The 26,095-nt window shown below is 38.2% G+C and overlaps 3 protein-coding genes across 9 annotated transcripts; 1 reads left to right on the top strand and 2 right to left on the bottom strand.

Annotated features, from left to right (window-relative positions):
• Positions 1-341: 341 nt before the first annotated feature.
• On the bottom strand, positions 342-13,597 carry coq8ab (coenzyme Q8A, genome duplicate b). 6 transcript variants are annotated; one of them, XM_044166738.1, is made up of 15 exons: positions 13,282-13,597; positions 12,835-12,983; positions 11,549-11,857; positions 11,345-11,411; positions 8,700-8,771; positions 7,601-7,726; positions 6,086-6,171; positions 5,863-6,003; positions 5,694-5,775; positions 5,451-5,544; positions 4,295-4,436; positions 3,916-4,023; positions 3,743-3,808; positions 2,584-2,670; positions 342-1,092 (listed from the first exon to the last, which is right to left on the bottom strand). In XM_044166738.1, exons 1-15 carry the CDS (start codon positions 13,331-13,333, stop codon positions 799-801), a joined length of 1,875 nt encoding a protein of 624 aa, XP_044022673.1. In that variant the 5' UTR covers positions 13,334-13,597; the 3' UTR covers positions 342-798. The 6 variants fall into 6 exon arrangements, with proteins under 6 accessions (XP_044022673.1, XP_044022676.1, XP_044022675.1 ...); XM_044166741.1 differs by having other exon boundaries at positions 12,868-12,983; positions 13,282-13,523; XM_044166740.1 differs by having other exon boundaries at positions 5,457-5,544; positions 13,282-13,523.
• A 1,499-nt stretch (positions 13,598-15,096) lies between these two features.
• On the bottom strand, positions 15,097-19,238 carry LOC122861820 (putative deoxyribonuclease TATDN3). Of its 2 annotated transcripts, none has more exons than XM_044166763.1 (10): positions 19,039-19,238; positions 18,916-18,948; positions 18,757-18,830; positions 18,596-18,680; positions 17,581-17,643; positions 17,362-17,471; positions 16,727-16,782; positions 16,516-16,628; positions 15,777-15,854; positions 15,097-15,467 (listed from the first exon to the last, which is right to left on the bottom strand). In XM_044166763.1, exons 1-10 carry the CDS (start codon positions 19,090-19,092, stop codon positions 15,324-15,326), a joined length of 810 nt encoding a protein of 269 aa, XP_044022698.1. In that variant the 5' UTR covers positions 19,093-19,238; the 3' UTR covers positions 15,097-15,323. The 2 variants fall into 2 exon arrangements, with proteins under 2 accessions (XP_044022698.1, XP_044022697.1); XM_044166762.1 differs by having other exon boundaries at positions 15,777-15,857.
• Positions 19,239-19,311: 73 nt separating this feature from the next.
• Positions 19,312-25,920, top strand: fuca2 (alpha-L-fucosidase 2). Its single transcript, XM_044166746.1, has 7 exons — positions 19,312-19,650; positions 20,818-21,005; positions 21,184-21,523; positions 21,619-21,829; positions 23,150-23,340; positions 23,916-24,024; positions 25,360-25,920. Exons 1-7 carry the CDS (start codon positions 19,463-19,465, stop codon positions 25,495-25,497), a joined length of 1,365 nt encoding a protein of 454 aa, XP_044022681.1. The 5' UTR covers positions 19,312-19,462; the 3' UTR covers positions 25,498-25,920.
• Positions 25,921-26,095: the final 175 nt, after the last annotated feature.

Consider the following 26,095-nt stretch of genomic DNA (forward strand, 5'->3'; position numbering starts at 1 on the left):
TAGTAGCCCTGATGCCATATTTATGTGACTATTAGAAGGACCTCCTTCTTTGCACAGATGATCAGTAATAACTGTTACACTGGCTGTATTTATACAAAAATGTTTTCATTTACATATGACTGGACACGTTCAGTATTTGTGAAACAGGTTGATAATATTCTTGTATTGTTTGTTTCTAAATATGACATTTTATGCTTTCACAAAAGCTGTTTTTCCTCTAACAACCATATTTTCACCTGCATTTGATTCACCTTGAGATATCTTTGAGCCTCAGTCAGTTGAGGTCTATTGTTGTAGCTTTAAAATAATATGTATTCTCAGAAACAAATCTTTGATGCTGATTTGTTTTTGCAACATCAGTGTAAATTTATTTCAACTGACAAATCCTGGTCAGATGGAAATACAGTTCCTCAAACCATAAAGACACATAATTATTAGGTTGTACAGTACGCACAACAAATTCATTCAAACTATACATACAAATAATCTTCACACATTACTTTGTTCATGATAATCTGGATGGGAGTCCTGGTAAAAATGAGTGATGGAATAAGAAGCACACATATGAAATTGTTCTTAATGGGCATTATTCTGATTTTTCATGTTCTTATATCAGTTTACTTGCAAGTCCGTAGAGCAGACCACAGTACAAAAACACAAAATTACATAATATCTGGCCCAGACTGCACAAAAATATCTTGACAGGTAAGAATGTGTGAGTTAAATTGTTCAACATACCACAAACAAGGCTAGAAAATCCGGGTTTTAACATGCCTTTTGGAAAACTAGTCTTCAGCTTCAGTTTGTCACCTCGGGGCGTCCATCTTTCCAGTAGTTGTTGTAGGCGTCCTGAAACATGTTCTTGCAGGATATTTGGGCTTTGAGTTTGGAGCAGATGAGGAAGGAGCCGCCCATCTTGCGGTGGAGGGAGTACGTCTCCTCAGGAGGCGGCGTGAGTCGCTCCCTCAGCATCACAGGGATGAGGCTGTGGATGCGCTCGGTGGTGCTCTGAGCTCCAAAGTCAAAGGGCTCCTCAGAGGAAAAAGCCTCCCCGAGGATCATCACTGCGTCCACGTGGGCGTTCTCCATCGCCTTATTACAGGACACAGCAGTTAATCGACAGGCTTTAAAGCAAAAGTTCTATATTTAGGGAAATACACTTATTCTGAGAGCTAGATGAGAAGGTTAATATCACTCTCATATCTGTCAGTTAACAGCCAGCAGCCAGTTTAGCTTAGCAAAAAGACTGGAAACATTTCTATAGACGGGGCTTGCAAAAGAGGAAATACACGTTCTGTCACTGTTGTTGAAATTCCTCCTTGTCGCCAGTAGAGGTTGATAAAGGACTCAATGCCACTTGAATAAATGTTACGCAATGTTGATTCATGTTTTAAAGTGATAAAACACCTTGTTGGTTAATTTTTGGTTCAGAAGTCTGTAAAAAGATACACAAAGAACATTTGTAATCAAATGTTATTTAATTTTTGGTAGGGATGGATGCAGGTTTTACATTCAAACAGAATTAATCATTTCACTGATTAATTCCTCCTCTCTGTCTGAATGTGTGCTCATTACTAAAATAAAACCTGCAGACTCTCATTTACTTAAATAAAGTAAGTATATCCAATTAATGCTACTTTATACTTCACTACATTTCAGAGGGAAATATTGTACTTTTGACTCCATTGCTATAGCTACTTTAATTTTACATATAAAACATGATCAACTTATTAAATATGATGCATTGTTATAGATTAAAGGCCTCACAGGTGTTTTCAGTTATGTTGCTGATTAGATCGACTCAGGTTGGAGTTGTGCGAAGCTCTGCTGGGATTTGGTTGAGGGATTGAGGTCAATATGTACTTGTAAAAAATAAATTGTATTGTAAATAATAACTTGTCTGTACAAATTATCTTGTAAGTATAAGATAAAAAATATATATCGTCCAGGCAGAGATGTGGACTTGAGTCACTGTTTTGATGACTTGCAAGAAAATAAATGACTTGAGACTCGACTTGGAAGTTAAAGACTCGTGACTTGACTTGAGACATGATGACTCAAATGACTGTTTGTGTTCACTTTATGTTTTCAGTTTAAATATTAAAAATGTTCAACATTGTCAATGTTGACTTTACCCGGTATGTGAGCACACACTGGGAATGGCATCGTCATAACTGGATGATTACCCTGTGAGTCAAGCTCCTCGCGACGCTACCTGATGGTCTATGGATCAGATCATCATCATCATCATCATGATGCCTTTGCCAAGAGTCATCACTTTGAGATTCAAGAGTTGCTGAATGCAAGACCTGCTCAAAGATTTCTGACAGCCAGACTACATCATCAAACTTTGTTCGTCATTTGAAGTGTCTGTGAGGGCTGACGTTAGCTAACGTTAGCCAGAGGACGGGGGGGGTGACTTGACACTTTCTTGAGACTTGGACCAAATTACTTGAGTCACGTGTCTGCTTCCAGGACCTAGAAGGCTCTATAATTTAAAACTCTGAAAGGGGCCATTCTCTAACTAAATTTCACTGATTACACACTATTGTGGTTCATAGTGAAGATGTTTGTGTTTATTACCTTTGACTCGTATCCTGTGAGGAACCTCATGTCTCTGGATCGCTGCAGAACACCTTCTCTGTTACGATTTGCAGCTGCATTAATAATCTGATGAGAGAAACGAAAAAAATGATTAAAAAAACAAATACAATCAGTCCCTATCAAGTGAAATGTAAAGCACGTTATGGGTCTCTATTCAAGCTATGGCCGTGCACAAAAGTGTCATTCTTATGAGCATTCATGAATTTGATGTAACATATTGCTTCCACCATGACAAAAAAAACATGTGTTCAGTTTATTGTAATACGGCAAAAAGTCTCTAATTTTAACAATATCCCTTTCATGTTATAACAAGATATTTTTCATGTTATGTCATATTTTCTCGTTATTACTATACACCAAATCATCCTGCTCTTGTAATAACATTATATGTTGGATGGATACTTTCACTGTGTCTCATCCCAAACATGAAATATTTTATTTATTTTTAGGGACAATGCACATTGATCAACATCACTGTAAGTGTTGCAGTGTTAGCCAAAAGGATAATCTTCAACTGTTGTCCCTTGGGCAGAGGTTAAATTAGCTGTTAAAACAACAATAAAACACAACATAAAAATTAAAACAGGAGAAAGCAAAACATGAAGCAGCTTTAATAGAACTTAATCAAACCATATTAACCAATCATCGTCAATTATATATAAGTCAATTTAGGCTACGATGCTCTCTCTTTAGGCATTACCTGGATTTATATCATGTTATAACAAGAAATGTATGATAACTGCCTTTCTTCCAGAAATGCTTTAGGGAAGTCAGGTGACGTAGCATAAAGACAGAAAGTTTGCATAGGCAGCAGGTCGGGGTGAATGGATGGGTCAAACACAGGACTTTCACCCAGGAGACCGCTATTCGTGTCCTGTGTGAAACCAAAAGTCAATGTTGACTTATTATTTTAACCCAAACCATAATCTTTTCCTAAACCTAACCAAGTACTTTTGGTGCCTAAACAGTCACAGTTTGGTTTACGTTTAGGACCCAAAACTACTTGGTTAGGCTTTCTGGTAGAAAGCAAAGGCAAAAGGAAACACTCCCATGTGCGGGAAAATGTGTCATAATAACACAATAAACTGTACAAATACTGTAAAAATTATTTTCATTCTACATTTCTACAGCTTCTCACCTCAATGTAGGTGTCAGTGAAACTCTTATCAAATCCCCGTGTAGCTCCAAAATCCAACAATGCAACCTGAAGACATGAAACAGAAAAACAGACCTGAAAAAGCGGTAAATACTGTATATATAATAATGTACTAACAGTGTGCATACAGTATGAAGTGATTGAGACAAACTGACCTTGTGAGCTTGTGGATCAAAGAAGAAGTTGGACCAATTTGGATCAGTCTGCATGTATCTGAACTCAAAAAGCTCTCTCAAGCATAAAATCAAGATCTGCTCACAAATCTGACAGAAGCAAAGGAGAAAGAACAAAAGGATTGTCTGAAATAAAATTGTGCTCCATGTGTTATTATGAACTGATGAATTGTGTGTAATGACACTAAAATAATGACATGTGAAACATGATGAGTAAAAGTAAGCTCTGATGTGCCTACATGACTCCATGGTTTTAAAAAGGTGGCATAAATCTGCATTTGGCACATCACACTTCCAAAGCGGGTGACATCTTGGCAGTGCACAGGTGTAAAATTGTACTGTAAGCAGTGTAGAGTCATACCTCATTCCTGAGCTCCTGAGAGAGGTCGGTAGCCTGGTCCAGAGGGAAACCGGGCACCAGCGTTGTGGTGAGGACATGCTGGCTGCTCAGCTCGTCAATCACATCGGGAACATAGAAGAACGGGTGATCCTTCAGCAGCTCTCTGCCACACAAACAGCAACAACAAAGTTAAAAGACACCTGGACCCGACCCCCAAAACTGTGATAAAAATAACAGCAAAGGAGTATCCTGGCACACAGGAGAACATAGCCATTATTAACTTGCCAGCTGAAGTATAAACTTAGTTCTTAAAGGAATAGATGAACATGAGCTTATTCACTTTCTTTCTTTCGCTTTCGAGAGTTAGATGAAAAGATCGATAACACTCTGACATTTGTAGGATAAATATTAAGTTAATGCCAGCAGCTGGTTAGCTTAGCTTAGCATAAAGACTGGAAATGGGGAGAAACAGCTAGCCTGGCTCTATCTAAATAAAGTCCACCTACCAGCACCTCTAAAGCTCACTAATTAACGCACTATATCTCGTTTGTTTAATCCCAGTAACTAATTTTGTTAGTTTGTGAGTTAATTTAGACGAAATATGTTCTATTCTCTGCTTCTGACAGCAAGTAACAACATTTCAATTTATATGATGTCCATGATGCTGCAGCCAGAGGTTCCACCAGAGCTCAATATCGTTGTAAAGCTCATTTGTTGTCCGGTAGTTCTTTCCAAGAAAACCTCCTCAGGCACAAAGGAAGTAGTAAGTTTGTATGTTTTGGACAACAGCAAATTGTTTGAAATAAATACAGAATACAGAAGAAAAAATGTAGTAGTAAGCATGAGCTGCAGTCGCCACCATGACTGAAGAGGCAACAAAAATACTGGCAGCTACAAAAACACAAACTCATCAAGAGAAAATCCAAGAAAAAACATACAACAGCACTGGACACACTCACAAGTGAATTCTGGGAAGTGTGGTGCAAAAACTGCTTAGCTAGCACCAAAAGATGAATACAAGAACAAAAAGGATCGGGCAGATCGGAGTCGCAGGAAAGTATTGCTTCATATGAACGGGGTAAAAGCAAAAAAAAAGGTTGGGAGCCAATGCTGTGCAGATTCTAACTAATACACTCAAAGTAATTTTGCATAGTAAAAATAAGTTTGAACAACTCACTGGAACCTTTTGGCACATTTCGCCTCTCTTATGTAATCACACTCCAGCGCCAGCTCACGGCTCATGACCTCAATAAGGTGCTCAGGAAACAGACCTGTGAAAGGAGGGCAAATGTCAAAAAGCTGAAAATCACTATATTCATGCTGCTTGCATAAGAAAGTCTATTGACAATAGCAAAGGTTGCCGACAGACAATTGCAGCTGTTATCATAAAAATGATAAAAAAACTCTCCAACAATGTTACCTTCAGGCAGCGCGTTGCTTAAACTCAGAGCAGTCATGATATTATTCACGTCACTGTCGATACTCTTGGCAACTCCGGGGTACTGAAAGAACAGATTTGATTGTGTGATTTTTGGATTTTGTCATAGTTTCCTTCTGTGTTTTTATCTTTGTGCAAACACTCTCCTCACCTGAATCTTCATGGCTACCTCTCTGCCGTCCTTCAGTCTCGCTAAATGCACCTGACCGATAGACGCTGCTGCAAACGGCTTCTCCTCAAAGTACTCCAGCTTGTCTCTCCAGTTCGGGCCGAAGTCACTGCTGATGGCTTTCTGCAGAGAGAAGAGACACTCTTTCATCTGTGAACTTGGCTTATTGGGTTGGTGTTGTTTACTACAGCTCTCCATACTGTACCATCATCTGTTTAGGGGGCATGAAGTCTGCACTCTGTCGAACACGCTCAAAGATTTTGGCCAACTGAGGGTTAATAAAGGCGTCATCTGAGAAGAGAGAAAATAACAGACGAACAGAGTGAAAATGCTCGCTAGTAAACTGTTATTGTTTAAAACAGGAAAAAAACCACTGGGGAAGATCTTAGCTCCAGTTTGTGGCTCTTGTGTATTATCATTACATTCGAGTCAGCATCTGTTTTTCTGAAAGATGAATCCTTGAACGTCTTTCAGAAACCCAGAAAATTGCTACTGTAGCTGGACGTGACATATCCCCTTGCTCATTTGTACAGTCCAAGTAAAAATATAAAGTATCAGTGTGTATAAAATACATAATACTGGAAAATCTCACCTCAAGGTCCATTTGGATGCTGTTCTTTCAGTTGTATAACATGATCATCAGAAGATGGAGTTTTTGAGCACTAAAGACTTATTGTCCATGCTGGCTTAAAAGTCTTGACCATGAATAATATTAAGATGGACAAAAAGCTCTTACAGTGCTCAGACATTTTTTGTATTTGAACATCTTGGGCTGCAAGTAATGGTTATTTTCAGTAACAATTAATCTGCCAATTATTTACTCGAGTAATGGATTAATCGTTTGGTCTATAAAAAGGTGATATTCAAATGACTTTTTTGTCCAAAGACATTCAGTTTACTAGACTCAAGATTTAATACTTTACTGCCATTTCAACATAGTTGATAGGAATTTGTTTTGTTGAGCTCACATAAAACAAAAACAAACAAAAACCTCCTCAGGACATCACATACAGTAACAGTAAACATTAAATGATCATAGTCAACAATAAAGAATAAGAAAATAATAAATCTTTCCATGGGGATGCTGTTAGTACCACAAACCAACAATAATGTAAACCATTGTATACATACAGCACCAATACAGTGTTTAATGGAATGGAATTTGCAGTTTGTCACATCCGGCCACCATCTTTGAAACATGGAGAATGGGTTAAACATCTGTGGGGATTCTAGAGACACCTTCATTACAGCAGTACGTGTTGACCTTGTGGGTTTTTGAAATATCGCCAGGGTTTTATCTTTCAGAAAAACAAATGCTTAACTCTGTGACTCGACTGTAACGATAATACATCTAAGAGCATAACAACATTGTACTGTAAGTGTGCTGTTAAAGTCAACAGACCGCAGTGTCAGTTTAGCCTCGGCTGCCTACAATAGCTCGACTGGAATGGCACTTATTGTGTTCAGCTGGTTTATTTTAGGTGATGACATTTCCCTGCTGGTGAAGTGATCTTGTTTGTTTGCCAGTGAGTCTGAATCAGAAACATGATGAAGTCTTGTTGGGAACCAGTTTACGGTCTGTGTTTGTCCATAACATGCCTTGGCAGTGTGTGTGAGCTCCTCATGTCCTTGTATCATGTAATATCAGTTTGTACTGAGTCACTGAAGACTAATTTCTACATATGTGACGATTTAGAGTACATTTTTGATGATACCTCACCTTGAATACTGAGCATCTGTCCAAGTTTTAGAGCGGCACCTCGGACTTTGCAAAGAGTCCGGACAATTCTTTCAGCGTTGGCTTCAGAGAGGAAGGCACTCGAGTCCAGTATGGATTTTTTATCACCTAAAAATCACACACATCATTCAGTACAGGTGATATTGTATTTCAGCTACAGATAAGATGGTCAGATTTTTGACATGCACCTACTGCAGTATTTCAATCTAGTAGTAATGGTAATCTTATGTTATAAGATAAGCACAGGAACTTTTGTCAGTTAAATTCTTTCACTAAATATCACGTGTTGAGAACATTCAAAGGAATCATTAAAGCTCAGAAATCTTCTCGTCAAACTTTATCACAATCTGCCCACAAGACAAACTGTTAGGATGTGTTAAAGAAAGGACATTATAAGGCTGCATTACCTTTTACCTTTACATGTATTTGTTATGCAAGTTGTTTGTAAGGTTGGGTGGGAAGCCGATATATAAGATGACAAACATTTATTGTTGAGATTTTGTGATAGCACTTATCCCTTTAATATCTGAGGGTGTATTCGGCCATTGTGGACAATGTTGCAGGACTTCTTTATGGCAATATTAGATTTTTAAATGATTTTTGCATCAATATGATGAGGAACCTTTATTTAACACATATTTCATTCAATAGATAAGCCTAAAAACAAACATTCCTGTTTTGTTATTTATTAACTGGACAGTTGAGAAAGCATTTTATCCATATCGCCCAGCCATCAGTGTGTGACAAACCTTTTCTTTCTTTTTTTAGTCTAAAATTTACTTTTTAATATAAATGTATTTATGGTTATGATGTCAAAGTAATGACCATATATACTAAGCTGTGACATGTTTATATATTGTGGACCCCAGTTAGATTAACTGATTTCTACATCTTAAGCTAATGGGAACTTAAAGTAAATAATAAACAAATGGATACCAGTTGTTTACATATAATAAATTGTTCATTATCTTAAATTTAAAGCTAATTCTGTCCTTTCGTTTAAACGATATGCCAGATAAAATGTAGACAGAGTTGCTTTAGAGTAGAGACTACAGCCTCTTGAGATCCTTCCTGTCATCACCTTGTTGTTGTGGTTTTAAACTCTTCTTGGCCACTTCAGCGATCGCCCCAATGCCAAGTCCAACCGCCAGACCTGCAAAAAGAAATCAATAAACAGTGTCCGAATGTAACTCAGTGCATTCAATCAAGTACTGTACTTTTTGAGGTACTTTACTTAAGTATTTCCATTTTATGCTGCTTTATACTTCTATTCCACTACATTTTGGAGGCAACTATTGTACTTTTTACTCCACTACATTTACTTGACAGCTTTAGTTATTAGTTACTTTGCAGATTCAGATTAATAATACAAAAATACAGTATAAATCAACAAAAAAAAATTTATAGATTAATCTACCCAACAGTATATAAAGGAGCCGAAATTAGTTCCACCTTTACCAGCTATAACATTAGTGACGCTTACACATTAATTATAATCCAGTAATATGATATATATTTTTCTGAAATAAGCCATTTTGCATAATAAGTACTTTTACTTTAGGTACTTTAGGTATTTTGATGCTAATACTTATGTAAGATTTTCAATACAGGACTTTTACTTCTATTGTATTTTTACACTGTGGTATTACTACTTTTATTTAAAAGGTGGGATATGTAATTCTGGAGAAATCCAATACCATGACAGATACCATAATTTACAGCGAACAACGACACGGCAAGTAATGTAACTAATGTTAGCTAGGTTGTGGATTAGCAAACTGTCGCTACAGTTGCTGCTGCGAAGCTAACAGCCAGAGAGGACGAGACGGTTTCCCAGAGCCAGCAAACCAGCTCCTGACAGTGATACGAACAACTCTCCTGCTACTATAGCTAACATTACAACAACAGCATATCTTGTGAAACTAGAAAGTAAGCAGAATGTCCGTGGGCGAGTCATTGAACGTTACCTGACACACAAATCATGGCTGGAATAGTGTTGTGTGGCCCGGTCCGAGCCACTTTGTTTATTTCCCATTTACAGAGCCAGGGCTGTGCACAAACACACAAGTTTTTTTTTCTTCAGCGCACACATAGAACAGACAGCTAGCGGACCGTGAGGAGATATTCGCTGAATTTGACAAAAAGACGTGTATTGGATAAGAATCGCATACCCCACCTTTAAGTAAAAGATCTGAATATTTCTTCCACCACTGAATAGAAAAAATGATTCACAAACTTTCTTTGAATAGACAGGCACTGATTGAAAAGTTAACATTATCAATCTAGCCACAGTGTTTACCTTACCAATGCACTAATCTGCATCTGATAACAGCAGCAATAAAAAAGGATGTGATAACAGTAATCAGTAACCAGAGGCAGGTCTAATTTCTCAGAGCAACAGCCAGAGCCCTTGAGAGTTCAGGGGTAAATTAAGGCCAAGAAAGAAGGGGAAGAAACAACCGATATGACTGTGCTGCCCTTTGATGAGAAGAAGGCTGATAGTTGACAACATGTTTTATATTAGCTGGATTCTCAGGCAGGACTCTGGCATGCCCCCGAAACATTTTCTCAGCTATCGATACTCTGTAACTCCCGTTCTGTGAAGGAGCACATCAGCACTTCCCACAGTCTGACACCAGCTCTGCAAAACTGGTGACCGAGGTCATCAATGCAAAAACCTCTCAACTAAATCCAAAATTAAACTTTGACGTTCAACCACTCCACTGTATAAGGAAGAAATAAAAATAAACAACAACTCTACTTGCAAAACTAGATAACAATATATGGGAAATGTTCTTTGTGTCTTCATACCAAATTACAGAAACTCTGCCGTGTTGACATCCTGCAGAGCGACTTGTTAGTCTCCCATGAGCCCTTGCTGCTCTGGAGGAAGTGCCAGCTCTGTGTCATTTGCACAACTTGTGTCAAAAATAGTTGGACGTTAAGCTAAGAAAATGCCAGAGTCCATTTAAGATTATTAAAATTATCTTGAGTTAATAAATGCTCCAAATTCAGATTGTGGTTCATTTCATTTGTATAGTTATAAAAGACCAAGTGAGTTACTTCAGAAACATACACATAAGGGCTTCAACTAATGATTTTTTCAACTATTGTTTAATCTGCTGCCTATTTTCTCCATGAATCGTTTAGTTTATAAAATGTTAGAAAAACACATTCAAGAAGCTGAACCAATACATTTTTGGCATTTTTGCTTTAAAAATTACTTAAACGATCAATTCTCAAAATTGTTACAGATTCATTTCAACTAATCACTTCAGCTGTAACACATTGAATACCTATTCTGAACATCTGAAATTATACTTTTATTGTAAAAAATGAACTAAAACTTAAAAAGGTACCCTGTGGAGTTGCTGACCATTAGTTTGTAATGCAATGTTTTATGAGGAAGGAAATTATTTCGACACATGCACAAGAAAACTCCACCGTTAAAATTTAAGAAAGACTCTAAAAACTAAAACTACAAGTGGCCAAACACCTGGCAGCTGCCCAATAATTTAACACTGGCTACAGAGCCCTGCCACTGGAGCCACTGAGGGCCAAACGCCTTGCTGAAGGGCACATTGGTGGTAGTTTTAAATAATTATATTCCCCTGCAGTTTCTGGTCTGAGGATTCTAACCGAAACCTTTATGGTAACGAAGACTATAGTAATATTAATGTCACTTTTACAGGGATAACATGACCAATAACCAGTAAACACACCTACCTCCAAAATTCACCAGCCTTCCTAGCCGCGTGACGGGCACCTTCCTCTCTCTGGCTCTTTCACTGAGCTGAAATACAAAAAAAGAACTCAACTTGTAGGACAAAAGACAAATAAAATGCTCCTGTGCAATGTTGAAGGATAGGAGTATTGATCAATATTATTCACACACTGATTAAAAAAAAGAAATGGTGTTAGAGTGGATACCACTTGTTTATGTTGCTTGATGTCTGTTTTCTTGGCGTTTCTTGCTTTGTCAATGTCCTCTGTTGTCAGCCGCCCCACTGGGGAGTTGTCCTGGTTAAATAACCTCGTATGTACAGAGAACAGTTGGCGTGAACAGTCCCTGTGGTACTTCAGACATTTAGTGCTGGGTCTTCCATTGCAGGTCCCGTGTCCGCCATTTACACCTCCAATGAAAGAGGTACTGAAACAAGCTCCCATAGTCGAATATCTGTGAAACTGTGCTACTGAGGCTCTGTGGACACAGACTTCTTGCTGTTTGTTGAACGTCTCCTGGATGACAAAACATGCTTCATGAGTAGGTGTTAAAGGAATAGTTCAACATTTTGGGAAATATGCTTTTTCGCTTTCTTGCCCTGAGTTAGATGAGAATGATCAATATCACTCTCACGTCTGTCCAGTAAATATGAAGCTACAGCCAGCAGGTTAGCTTAGCTTAGCAAAAAGACTGGAAGCAGAGGGAGCCTGGCTCTGTCCAAAGGTAACAAAATCCACCTACCAGCACCTCTAAATCTCCCACATTAACAGGTTGTATCTCATTTGTTTAATCTGTACAAAAAAGTGCAAAAACGGTGTTGATAGGTGTATTTTATTACCTTTGGACAAGCCCAACAACAAGGCCTCCAGTAGGTCAATCTGGCCATGACAACACTGCACAAAATTTGGGACGATATTGGCTTTTCAATAAACTGATGTCATATCAGAGACTATTTTATTCTCTGTTTTATTAAACTATATAAATATAGGATTTGATTTTACTGTTTCAGGAGCAGCCATCGGTAAAATATGGAAACAGAACTTGCCTAAAGATGCAGCTTATCTAAGAATTTGTGATTTCAGTTGCATTTTAGTGTCCTGCAATCATTTAAATCAATAGCAAGGGGTCACAAGTAGACACTGCTTGATTTTAAGGGGTCACGAGCCAAAAAGGTGGAGAACCACTGGTCCAAATGATGTTTTGGAAGATTTACTTCCCTGCAAAGTACAAAATTCTGATGGAAACACCGCACACTCGTTATTGTTTAGATGTTTTTGCCATAAAAGAAAACACTATCAGACTTTAAAAATCCTTATTAGTTAAATCCCCTCCTGTGTCTTCTATTCCAGCATCATCTGCCTCACAACCCTGGTCACTATTGTTGTGGTGTTGATGAGGTGATGGTGGCAGAAACAGAGAAGGTATCTGGGTTGCATGTTTGTGAAACTCTACCCCGCTCTGCAGCTGGCTAAATGACGGCTGACTTGCTCACCCTTGCTGATCCAGTGGCATGGTGGAAGTTTACCAGCCTCTGGTTGCCGTGCAGGCCGCCTGGAGGGGCTCTGCTGGCCGCCTGCTTCATCCAGGTCAGACCTCTCCAGACCACCGCGTCACCTGTCATGCTGTTGTTGTTGCTCAGACCTGCAGAGCCAGGAATAACAGGGTAAAGGTGTCTACACCCGGTCGCTTTTAGGCTGTGAGGTGTGCTGGAAGAGTAAAGTTGAGGAGCTCATCAGTTCATGTGTCCATGCTTGTGGGATAAAGCGTGACTGCATATCCATAGCATGCTTGGGAAAGACAACCTAACAAATACTGATAAAAGTGCAATATTTACTTGGCTGGCTGTGTGATAAGAGAGCAGAAAGGCAAAAACATACACTCTGAAAAGTTTGACAACAAACACGATACATTAAACAGCGAGTTAAAAGATTTTACTCACGATGAAATTTGAAGAAAACTGACAAACAGGGATTTTTTTTACTTCTACTCATCAACTTGACCACAGAAGTCCTCTCAGTTCCGTGAGCATACAGTGAGCATCGTGCAACTGCAGCACAAGCGGCAGTTCACCTTGGTTTGACTTGACAAAATTACTTGTAAACACCTAATCTCCAGCAAGGCAGCAGCGAGGCGGGCGACAAGCTGAAGGACATGCAAGTTTCCGCCGAGGCGACCCCGGGTGGAGTGGGGTGTGTTAACAAATGCGGGCCAATGAGGCAAAGTTCAGCCGCTAGCTCCGGTATCAACAAACCTCCGCACTGGTTGGACAAACTGTCAGTCGCTCCTTTGTGTATGTGACGGCTGTCGTGTCCGTTCAGGGCGGTCCTTGAACTGCACGCATGCTGCGTTCACGAGATGCCAGAAAAATCCGGATTTTTCATGAACACACATCAGCTCATGTTAGTTGTCGGCTAGCTGTAAATCGTACTAAAGTAAAAAAAATAAAGAATAACCTAAGTAAAAGTGATTTGTTACTTTTATACTACTTGAAAAGCGTTAGGTAAGGCTTTATTAAATAACAAAAGTAAAAGTAAGCTGTACTTAAAGACTTTTGTTCAGAGATGTATCTTTCAGATTAAATTTAAAACTAAACTATAAAAAGTAGTTTACAAAAACAGACAAAATAAAACATTTTTGATTTATTTAATAATGTAAAGATAAGTCATGGAGACATCATCTACATAAAATGCAGTTTAAATGCTGTTTAATTGTATAACTTAAACTGTACAACTGTTTATTTTTCTTTCTTAATTATATGTTCTTCTTATATGTTCTATCTTGCATTTATGTCAGTCAGTTGTATAAACATATGCATGTGCTGTTCTTTGTGAAACCTAATAAAATGTCAAAAAAATTATTATTATTATTATGTATTATTATGTTAATGTTTTGAGATGAAACTGTCTACAGGATTTTGATTGTTTGAATTTATTTTGAAACAAGTAACAAAGATAATCTGTGAAGTTGGAACAAAATAAAAGTAGTTGAAGAATGAAGCACACCATTACATAAGGCACAACTTGCCACAACTGCTCCTACTTCTACTGTTACTTTACATAACTTTTTGAGAGCTGATACAGATATATTAAAGACCGTATTTGCCACTAGTTGATACGTGGGGCTCTGTCAATGTCTTTGATGGTGGGAATTGACAAGGAATCTGCCTTTCCACCATTTGTTTTTAGCTATTGTCAGGTTAGAAAAAGCCCCCAAATCAGCATTTAGATCATTATATGACATTAAACATTTCCAATTAAACAAATCAAAGTGTTTACAGAGTGTTAGCAGCAGTGCCACACATCTGAAGTACTCAAAAGTTGGGTGAAACTCTAACTCTAAAACCTCAGAGTACAAAAGTAGGGTGTTATGAGGATCACTTGAAGGCAGCAATACCCCATACAGCTGTGAAGTGAGAGTGATCCAGGGCCATTAGAGTTTGGTTATAGCAGCTGATGTTAAGGGAATGATGAATCACCTTTTAATTATAGAGAAAGAGCATCGACATTGAAATAAATAGCACAGGTGACCTGGGAAATTACTAACTTAATGATATCACCGCTCTGCTTAGACTGGTTGATGGGGAATATGAAAATTAAAACAGTGTCATGTTATGATTATTCACTTTACAATGACATGACTGATTAAATGAGTGACCATGATTGATGGCAGCTGTTGTTTTTGTTACATGACAAGGTGTTTATGAAATGCTGGATGTTTCAGATGTCACACACATGAAAAATATACAACTTATGTGTGAAATTGTTATCTCATCTTCCTTTATTTAAGAATAAATGGAGATAAATAAATGCCTATGAGCACTCAAGTACAGTTGTATTGTCCACATACTGATTTACACCTCGTCTGACCATCTGTTTTGGGGGTTTTTTACACTTCAGGGCATCTTGGTTCAATCAGACTTCCACATTAAATTACTTGGGCAATTAATTCAAGATATTGATGAAATAAACGTTTAAGTCTTTGTCAGGGTCTGATGGCAGACTTTAGCTTTGGGAAGAGTCGGAGAGCGTTCTGTGTCGTCACCTCCATCACCGTCTGCAGCGACACTCCTTTGATCTTACTGATGTACTCAGCAGAGATACAGATGTTTTTGGGCTCATTTCTCACCTGCATTTGGGACACAGAACAAAAAGGATATAACATGAGTGGGTGAATGAAGCTTTAATGATAAACGCATTATAAAAATATATACATAACAACAACAACAGATTTTAGTGCATGTAATAGAAAAGCCAAGGAGTTTTTAATAAATATCCTCCTAAATATATAAAAACATGCAGGTCACAACTTCAATCACTGCTTCAAATCAAAAAGGAATAAAAGGCTGTAGCCATAAACTGCATCGACTTCTGGCAAATACCCTGGATTTGGATTTCAGCCCCTTATTATTTTAATCTGAGGGAAAAAATACTTTACCTGCTTTTCTGGACCGAGAGCAGGTGAGTCAGTTTCTAGACAGATGTTCTCTAATGGCAACTGTTTCACGAGTTTCTGCTTCTTGGTGGAAAATACACAAAGAAACGTTCTTCATCAATCATTAACATTCAATGTGATAAAGCCAACCAATAAAAACCAAGTAAACATGTCAGTGCTGTCTGAGGAGACCATGTCAGTAGTTTAATTTTGTAAAATGGAAACGCTCAGATACAAAAGGACAAAGATATTCAAACAATTTACAACTATGTCTCTAAAATCCAAGTTTTTTGTCTATTTACACACATAAAAGACAAATAAGAATTAGGTCTGTCACGATAGCTACTTTTGTTGGACGATAATATTGTCCCAGAAAAAAAATGTGAAAAAATGTGAAAAAAATTACTGTCATTTTAAGACCATTTTATGCCACTGATATGATGATAATATAATAGCATACCTTGCTATGGCAAGGGCAGTTTATTCTGGCATTATGTTGGTTAAAATGTTGGTGTCATTCTCGTTCAAATAAACACGCATGTAAACACAACGGGCAATATCGTACGATATATGGACATAACCTCGATAACTTCTGCTGACCTTGATAAGTCGATAAAGTAATTATTGTGACAGGCCTAATAAGAATGTGTATGTGAAAGAGTATATGTGTTAGTGTTACAGAGGGGAAAATTTATGGTTATGATACAGTGTAAATTTAACATGATCAGGTGCTCTGCTGTACCTGTTCACTCCGTATTATGGATGGTGGGATAGAAAAGAAATATCCAGCCTTCACTCCCTCCATGGCAACAGACGGTTTTCCATCAAAAGCATGAAGTAGGGCTTTTTCGACACCTGGTGAAATTTCAGAGGAATTGCAGTTTACTTTTCAAATGCTCAAGTAAACAGATGAAGTAAACAGGTGAATTGAGAATCTAAACTTGGCTGTTTACCTTGCTCCTTCAGGAGGTGGATGGTGGGTCTTCCTGCAGATCTTGAATGAACATTTCTAGAAGTAAAACACAAACACACAAAAATATTATGGAAGTCTATTGACTATGGGACACATTAAGTCTTTCGTATTAATGCACATACTGAGATTCTTTTGCAAACACAATAATGCAATTATGATACATATGTCATAACATATGTATTGATTTTCTACTTGATGTGTCTGCAAGCACAAATGCTACAGTCCAACTTGATTTGAAGGACAGCGATGCTGCGCTACCTGAGAATCATTTCATAAAGACGCTTTCAGGGATGCCACCAATAGTTGTTAAAAAGTATTAAATGTTTTCTCAAAGTCAAGTATTGTGTGTGAAAGGATTTCTTAAATTCAAATATAATGCAAGTTATACAGAATACAATTACAACATCTTGACATTACATCTTCATCACGTAATGATGAAAGACATAATGTATAAATTACCTGATGAAGACGTAATGTTGAAATGTCGTAATTATAGTAAATAAATGTTTTAGTGGGAGCATCTAATCAGTGTCATTGCCTGATGTAATGGCAGGCTGTGCATACACTACCTTGTGAAGCTCAAATTCAGATTTTACCATTACCAGTATGACTCACAGAGGCAGATCCAGTTCCTTGGCTATCTGTGCCTGACGAATGAGGACCTGCCTTTGGCTCTCTTTATCAGTGTCATTGCTGACATATCTGGGTGTAAAATCCAAACCAACCTAAAATAACAGATGCGAAAAAGAGTTAACTGTTAACACGAGTGCAAAAGATAGCCAGGACAGCCAACTGCTATTCAATGAAGTCACAACAGCGACACTGAATTATTACCTCCCCAATGGCCACAAGCTGGTCTTTGTATTTCTCTATTATGGGTAGAGCAGCATCTAGATCCTGCATAAAAGACAGAAAAAACATAATTTATTCTTACCCCTAGTGTATTGTACAGGTTTTGAGATATCCATCTCTGAGATTTCTGCCACCATCCCAACACTGGGGGTGTGAGTGGATTTGTGTGTGTGGTGCTCATAGAATTGAAAAATTACATTCATAAAAATGAGCATCAACATGTCTTTCCAGCAACAATGTCCCTGTTGCTCTGGGACGTCACTGGGAAGAGCTTTCATTGGAACTACTTTCCTAAAGAAAGCGTTGACAGCATCTTCTGTGGCTCATCCAGAGTAATGAGGAAGTGGTTTCTGGAAAGAGGTGTTGCAGTTTTTCAGTGTTGCGAGCGCAAAAAAATTCTAGTTAATTTTATTTAAATAGCCCAAAATCACAAATTTGCCTCAAAGGGCTTTACAAACTGTACACATACGACAACTAAAGGAACCCGGCCCCCCCAAAAAACTTTATTTGGAAAAAAGGGAGAGACCTCAGGAAGAGAAGAGAGGAGGGATCCCTCATCCAGGATGGACTGACATGCAATAGATGCAATAGATGGGGTGCCTTGATGGCGTAGGTGTTAAGGCGTCGACTATGAACTGCAAAGTCCCCGGTTCACATCTGACCGGAGACCTTTGTTGCATATCATTTGTCACCTCTCTTTCCCCTCATTTCCTATCATCATCTCTCTACTGTTGTCATAGAATAAAGGCACAAATAATTTCTAATATCAAGTAAAAATTCTAGGTTAATAAAGTGCACACATAAATGAAGAGTATGGATCTGAAAAGATAGGTGTCACCAAAGCACTCTGATAGGTTGTGGTAGAAATCTCAGAGAAAGATCTGAAAACCTGGCCAACAAACAAAAACTACATGCCTGGCTAGACACCACTACAGTTAAGTAAAAAAAGTTGTTTTTGTATAATTTGGGTGAAAAGACACTTTAAAGTCGATCCTACCTGGAGAGAAGCCCCCCTCTGTTGCTCTGGGGAAACTTCTTGAACAGGGTGGACTCCTAGGCAGGGAAAAATAAAACCTGGAAACCTAGGAAAAAGCTAAAAAAGTCAGTACAAAGAGACAAGTAATACGTTACATTTAAAGTATGTCACTTTACAGTTACCTCTGTGACAACTCAATAATCTTGTCAAATTCCCCAGCATACTCGGCCACGGCTAATAGCGCCAACAACCCAGCCTTGGAAATAATAAAGCAAAGAAATTGGTTAAACACACCCAATAACAACTATTCTGGACAATGCTTCTTAGCTGAGACGCCTCACCTTTTTTGAACTCTCAACCACCTCCTCTATGTCCTGACAACGGAGAGGAAAGGAAAAGTTAACGCCTGATAAGATATTCCAGAGATATAATATTCGCTTGTGTCCTTTAAAGCGCGATCATACCTTGTCAAAATCCCTCGCAGAGATATGACAGTGACAGTCAACGTAGCCATGCATGTGGACAATGTAGCGTTCAAAACCAAAACATTAGCTTCTTCCTGAAAGAGAGGCGGACCGCGCATGCGTAGACTTGTCGGAGCGCGAGATGTGGAACGCAGCGTTGCCCGGGAGAGCGGCGATCTATTAAATCTGATTGGCCGAACTCACCGGCGCATCAACGGACAACAAATCAAACATTCCCAGTGTTTTCAAGAAGCTGCCTCTTGTTAAAGGTGCATTCCTCTTTATTAGACGTATTTTCCTTGTCGTGTCCCTGTCTTATGTCCTCACTTTCGCTTTATCATGTGATTTTTTACCGTCAACTTTATGCTTTATCATGTGATTGCCACCCTCGTTTTGTCACACTAGGTGGTGATTTTGATCTGAAATGGGAGGTTTAACGGTTTCGTTGCTTTTATCGATGCTGTTGATCGGCACCAGCAGAGCAAAATACGAACCGAAATGGGAATCCATCGACTCCAGGCCGCTGCCAGAGTGGTACGATCAGGCCAAGTTTGGCATCTTCATACACTGGGGGGTCTTCTCTGTTCCGAGCTTCGGCAGCGAGTGGTTCTGGTGAGCTTTGTTCCCCATTTCTAGCGATTAGTTAGCATATTATTACGACACGATTTAAACTGTGCATGCAACTTAGGAGTCTTGGGAAAGTTGGGACATTGAGCAAGATAAGCCCTGCTGCTGGTATCCAGGCAACCACATAATATAGCGTTGCATAGGTCATTGCAGATTTTGGAATATTATCTTAATAAATTTCCTAAATTTTGTGATAAAGTCACAAATAGTGAAAAAAAAAACTCACCAAAAGGTCCATTCAAGTTTTCCCAGTTGTTATTATAGATGCTCAAATTTCCATTGCTTGCAGTGCTTGTTGGCTTAAAATCCGAGGCTCAAATCTGATCAGCTGCTGATGAAGATCATGAGGTATGATCGAAAGCTCCAGAACAGCTACTAAATTGGTCCTTGTGGTGAGATAATGTTGTCAACTGCTGTGTTCAAGGTCAAGAATTAACTTTAAACCTCAGCTTTTAAGTTAACAGGGGCGATAAGTCCTTTAAGTGCTCAGAAAAAATGGAAATCTACAATTGCATGACAACTGGGCAAACCCCATCTGCTGATGAAGATCATGCAATACGATCAAAAGCTCCAGGACAGCTACTAAATAAATGAACTTTAAAAAATTGGGGTTATTGCAGGGTTATCATAACATGTTAAGGCTCAATATATTTATCCATATAAAACAATCAACCAATAATCAACTCACATAATCAACCAATGCTGATTACAGGGTTGTTATAACATGTTATTAGTAGTAATTAATAGCGTGTATATGATAACACGTTATTAATTACTAATTAGGGTGATTATAGCATGTCTGTTAATCGTAACAAAGGTAATCTTGAACTTGTCTTTAAGTAGATACACTTATCATATTCATCATAAGTGAATTTAAGGCTAAAGCAAAACCTTTGTAATTAAATCACAACTGAGGGTGTAATTTAGTTTTATTTATTTGTTTTATTTTCCCTTTTATCATTATTTTTTTATTTGTAACCCCAAAAAATCTTTCACATTCCATCAAAGACCGTCGACCTTAAATATAAATTGCAATTATTGTTTGACATACAGTAAATATACATGTATTTTGCCGTCGTAGAACAAACTTGCTCACCTTCATTAAGTGGCTCGTCTTCCTTCAGCCTGTCTTGCATTTGTTTGCTGTTCCAGGTGGTACTGGCAGAAGCAAAAACTAAGGCCGTATGTTGACTTTATGCAGAGGAATTATCCTCCAGACTTCAAGTATCAAGACTTTGCACCGCAGTTCACTGCTGAGTTCTTCGATGCCAAAGAATGGACGGACATCTTTGCCTCATCAGGAGCAAAGTACATCGTCCTGACCACAAAACATCATGAAGGTACAGGACACGTTCGACATCCTGTCTCTCAGTATTGTCTCTTGTTTAAGTTACTTTATTGTCACAAAAAAGAATTTGCTGTAAATTAGATAAAACGATGACATAATTCCACATATTTGCAGTATTGGTGCCATGCAGCCGTGCAGGAGCTGTATTGTTTTATCTATATATTTTTCAGGTTTCACACTATGGGGCTCAAAAAACTCCTGGAACTGGAACGCAGTGGATGTTGGACCAAAAAGAGATCTGGTAGATGAAGTGGCGAGTGCCCTCCGTGCTAACAGTGACCTGCGTTTAGGGCTGTATCACTCTCTCTTTGAGTGGTTCAATCCGCTCTTTGAACAGGACGCTGCCAATGTCTTCACTACAAACTACTTTCCTACCAGTAAAACTCTGCCTGAGCTTTATGAGCTCATTGTCAAGTACAAACCAGAGGTGCTGTGGTCTGATGGGGACGGAGACGCACCTGACAAGTACTGGAACAGCACAGGTTTTTTAGCCTGGCTCTATAATGACAGGTAAAACAGTTAAAAGAATTTATACAGTAAGCGTATGTTTTAGTAGATTTATCATTGACATAGCCAGTGGGATATTAACCTGTATTCCTTCAAAGTCCTGTACGAGACACTGTGGTGACGAATGATCGTTGGGGCTCTGGCTCCATCTGCACCCACGGTGGATATTACACCTGTGCTGATCGCTACCAGCCAGGACACCTGCTCAGACACAAATGGGAAAACTGCATGACCATCGACACAAAGTCCTGGGGTTACAGACGTAACGCTCCTCTCAGTGACTACCTCACCATTGAGCAGCTTGTAGCGGTGAGAGTTAAATATCTCATTTACCTGTAAACTGTTTTATTAGGTAACCAATCTGTTGAACGGCTCCATCTAAAACAAAATCATTATGCACGATTAAATGGCCTATATATATATATATCTATATATATATAGATATATATATATAGATATATATATATATATATCTATATATATAGGATTTAGCAGACGTATGTCAAATGTATTTTTTGTTTGAAGATTGTGAAAATATTTCTACCAACTAGGGTCTACTGTGTGACCAAATCAAAAAAGTTACGCTTCACATTAGATTTTCAAACCTTTCACATATCGCAAAGGCAACATATGGTATTTTTGTATGATTTTTCAAATTTGAAGTGATATACCATAATTACTCTGAACAAAGGACACAGGCGTTGGTTGACAAAACAAGCTCAATTCCAGGTCCACTTAGTTAGTTGTTCTGGAGCTTTCAACCATATCACACAGTCTTCATCAGCAGATGGAGCTTGCTCAAAACTTTCCATAATTCTGAGCACCTGTTGGACAGACCGTGTTTGAGATAACCAAATTTACAAAAGTGGTTCTAAAGTGCTTCTGGAAAATAAAGACCACATTTCCCATAAACCCTATGACTGTTTATGTCCTCTTCCACTTTGTTTAAGAACATAAACATGTAAAAAGTTTTTTCTCTCCACTGACATTTCACTCCTTCCTCTGTCTGTATTTGCATGAATCTGAACTAGGGCTGCAAGTTAATCTGCATTTTATTTTTTCAATTAATCGAGTGGTTTAATGAAATGTCATGAAAATAGTGGAAAATGCACATCAAAATTTCCCAGAGCTCAAGGTGACATATTTAATTTGCTTGTTTTGTCCAAAACCCAAAGATATTCAGTTTATTATTATAGACGACAAAGAAAACCAGCAAATATTTACATTTGAGAAGCTGGATCCAGTGAATTTTTGGCATTTTTGAAATTACTTACTACTTAAATGATTAATTGGCTATCAAAATAGTTGCCCATAAATTTTTTGTCAGTCGACTACTCGATTAATCATCTAATAGTTAATACCTCTACTCTGCAAATTTGAGCCCTTTTTGCTCTGAAGAAACAGCGCCCTCCAGCTGTAAAGAAATCTTTGTGCAGTAAAGTCTTCTCTCTATAAAACCCAACCTGGTGTCACAGCGCAGTACAAACTGGAGGCTGATGGTCCCAGTCTTCACTGTGATGGTTTTGTTTGTTTACACAAATTATGCTAATGTATCAAAATAAACCTGTAATGATGTATGGATGTTAACAGCCACATACAGCATCTTTAACTCTGATGTGTGTGTTTCAGACATTGGTGGAGACTGTGTCCTGTGGGGGAAACCTGCTGATGAACATCGGCCCGACACACGATGGAAGGATCGCCCCCATCTTTGAGGAGCGTCTGAGGCAGATGGGTCAGTGGCTGGAGGTCAACGGGGAGGCCATCTACAACACAACAGCATGGCGAGCTCAGAATGACACCATCACTCCCAACGTCTGGTGGGTTCTCATTTGTGTTTGGATAATATGTTTGGTTTACAGAGATTACATTAGATGACATTTTTCTTCTTTTTGTTCTTGATATTTAGATGTAAAAATCCCCAAATCCTTGTACAGAATGTGAAGGGAGGATTTTTTTTTTGCGTTAACTCATCACTATGTGTTTCTTCTGCAACTTGAGTGGACGTAATTTATTTAGCCAAAAGTTGCCTAGTAATAATTCATGCATTACATAACTCATATTAAGCGAGTGAGTAGCATTTGACTTTACTGATGATAATAAGTGATTTTACAGATGATGATGGAGGTATTTATTACGTTGATTTCTTGTTAACACAATGCTGCCTAGTCACCTGGATCTTTGCTAACTTAAAGTTAACGAGCACATTAGAAATAAGTCTTGGACATCTCTTTGACATATTTTGTAGTTGTGTGTGATTTAATGTCCTCTTTCTCATACTGTCAAACAAACTAGTGTAGTAAGATCAGATATTGTTAATTAAATAGAAGCCTATATATTGATAATAATTATGTGTATATCTTGAAAGTTCCCTAATGGGCCTAATCATCAACAGGTACACTTTCAGACCACAGGAAAAGAGCATCTTTGCCATTTTACTGGAGTGGCCCAATAATGGATCAGTGATTCTGAAAGAACCTGTGGTTACACAAGGACAGACTCAGGTAAGACTATAGCCAGAGAGATAATTGGTCAAGCTATTAGCTTATTTCCAATATATAGGTATCAGCATATATGACAACTGCTAAAGTAAATTGCAGTTTAGAAATGCCAAAGATATGTTTGAGGTCATCTAGAAACAGTGCCTCCATTACATAGTTTGTCCACCAATAAGAAATTGCCCGCTCAGTACGTAATTGGTAATATTTGTTTATGTTACGTGTTTATTTAAAAAAATGTATATCAGCCGATATATCCTTTAGGTAAGACATCACATCACTTAACAAACACATGGTGTTTAGTTGCGGCTTTCCAGTGCCTGTATGCTCACACATAGTATAAATAAGAATTGTTCCAGAGTGAATCCTCAGCACTGGCAGCACTCTGTCCATTGAACTATAAAGGTGTTACTGATTAGCAGCGAAGATTAGGGTTTGATTTAAATGGGTTTTTGAAGGCAGCTACTTTTGTTTATAAACTAAAGTCACCAATAGCCTATATTTTTACTAATGATCAATAATATCTGTCAGATGTGACAGTTTTCATGGCATATATTTTTAGGACAGTCAAGCTCTCCAGCCCGCCTCACAATAATTGCATTCTTTATGCTGTGTTAGCAGCTGCTTAATGCTGGGTAACTCACTGTACCTGTTTAGTGGTAGAGAAGCTCCTGGTATGCATGCCAGGGCTCCAACTAACAATTATTTTCTTTATTGATTTATCTAACAATCCTTTTCAAATAAGTCATAGTTAGGTAAATTAAATGTCAGAAAATAGTGAAAACTGCCCACCAGTATTTCCCAGAGTCCAAGGTTTTCTCTGACCAACAGTCTAAAAACCAAAAGTATTCAGTTTACTATGTAATAAAACTGAGAAAAAGCAGTAAATCTTCACATTGGATGAGCCGGAACTAAGAATAATTGCTTTAAATTATTTAAATGTTTAAACAGTTCTTGAAATAGTTAGAAATTAATTTCCTGACAATTGACTGATCAAGTAATGTACTAATCATGTCAGATCTAATAGCATACATTGATTAAATGAATAAATAAAATCTGCAAAGAAACCAAAAATTGTATTGCTGGTTTTACAGACTGTTGTAATGCAACTGTGGTCATGGAGGAACCTCCAACCCATTAGCAGAGAAAGAAATGACTGGCCAGTATTTAATTAAAGGCTCAGTATATCGGCAAACTGGTCTAACCCTGCTAGAATGTCAAATAACCGCACTGCTTCCTGGGAAATGAGGTTGACTCGTTCACAGAGCAGTTCTCTGTTTTTTTCTCCCTTTCTGTCAACATGTCAACCTTGTTCGTGTGTTGCTTTTGTTTCTAAAAAAGGTGGTGCTTCTTGGTCACGGGTCTCTGCAGTGGGAGGCTGTAAAGCCCAGCGGACTGCGGGTTCTCCTGCCCCAGCTGTCCTTCAGCCAGATGCCATGCCAGTGGGCCTGGACACTGAGGCTGACAGGTGCCACTTAAAGGGAAACCAGATCACTTGAAGAGGAACAGACAGAGCTGCAGGCCCGAGAGAAAGCGTTTAATATGTTTAAATCGCTGAACACAACCCATAAAATGTACTGTACTGTCTGTGACTTGCACTATTACAATATAAAAAAGGGTGTTTTTGAAGTAGGTATGCAGGGACTCAAGAACAAACATTCATACACAATCATTGTTTTTGATTGGGTAACTTTTATGATTAAAGTCTTATGTTCTAGCTTAGACTTCAAGTTTCTTTACTTTGAGACAGAAAAGTCATTTTTGTGAATTTCCTGCACTTTTGTAATTACTTTTTAAGCCTACATATTTTTATGTAATTTTCATGCAGTCTGCAGCACTGATCAACGTGGTGGTGTTTTATATGTGAAGCAATGTTGAAATAAAATAAATGAAGCCTTCAAACACCGTATTTTTTTAGAATCTAATATTTGCACGTGGAAAAAAGAGAATATCCCTAAAATAAATCACATTTTCTTAAAATTTTTGATTGTTTCAGCTTCACTTTTGCACCCCTGATCAGCCTGGATTATCTCAGTTAGTGCGCCCTGTTAGCGCCCCCTGCTGCTCACATCTGTAA

Source organism: Siniperca chuatsi, linkage group LG15, assembly GCF_020085105.1.
Source record: "Siniperca chuatsi isolate FFG_IHB_CAS linkage group LG15, ASM2008510v1, whole genome shotgun sequence".
Lineage (NCBI taxonomy): Eukaryota > Metazoa > Chordata > Actinopteri > Centrarchiformes > Sinipercidae > Siniperca > Siniperca chuatsi.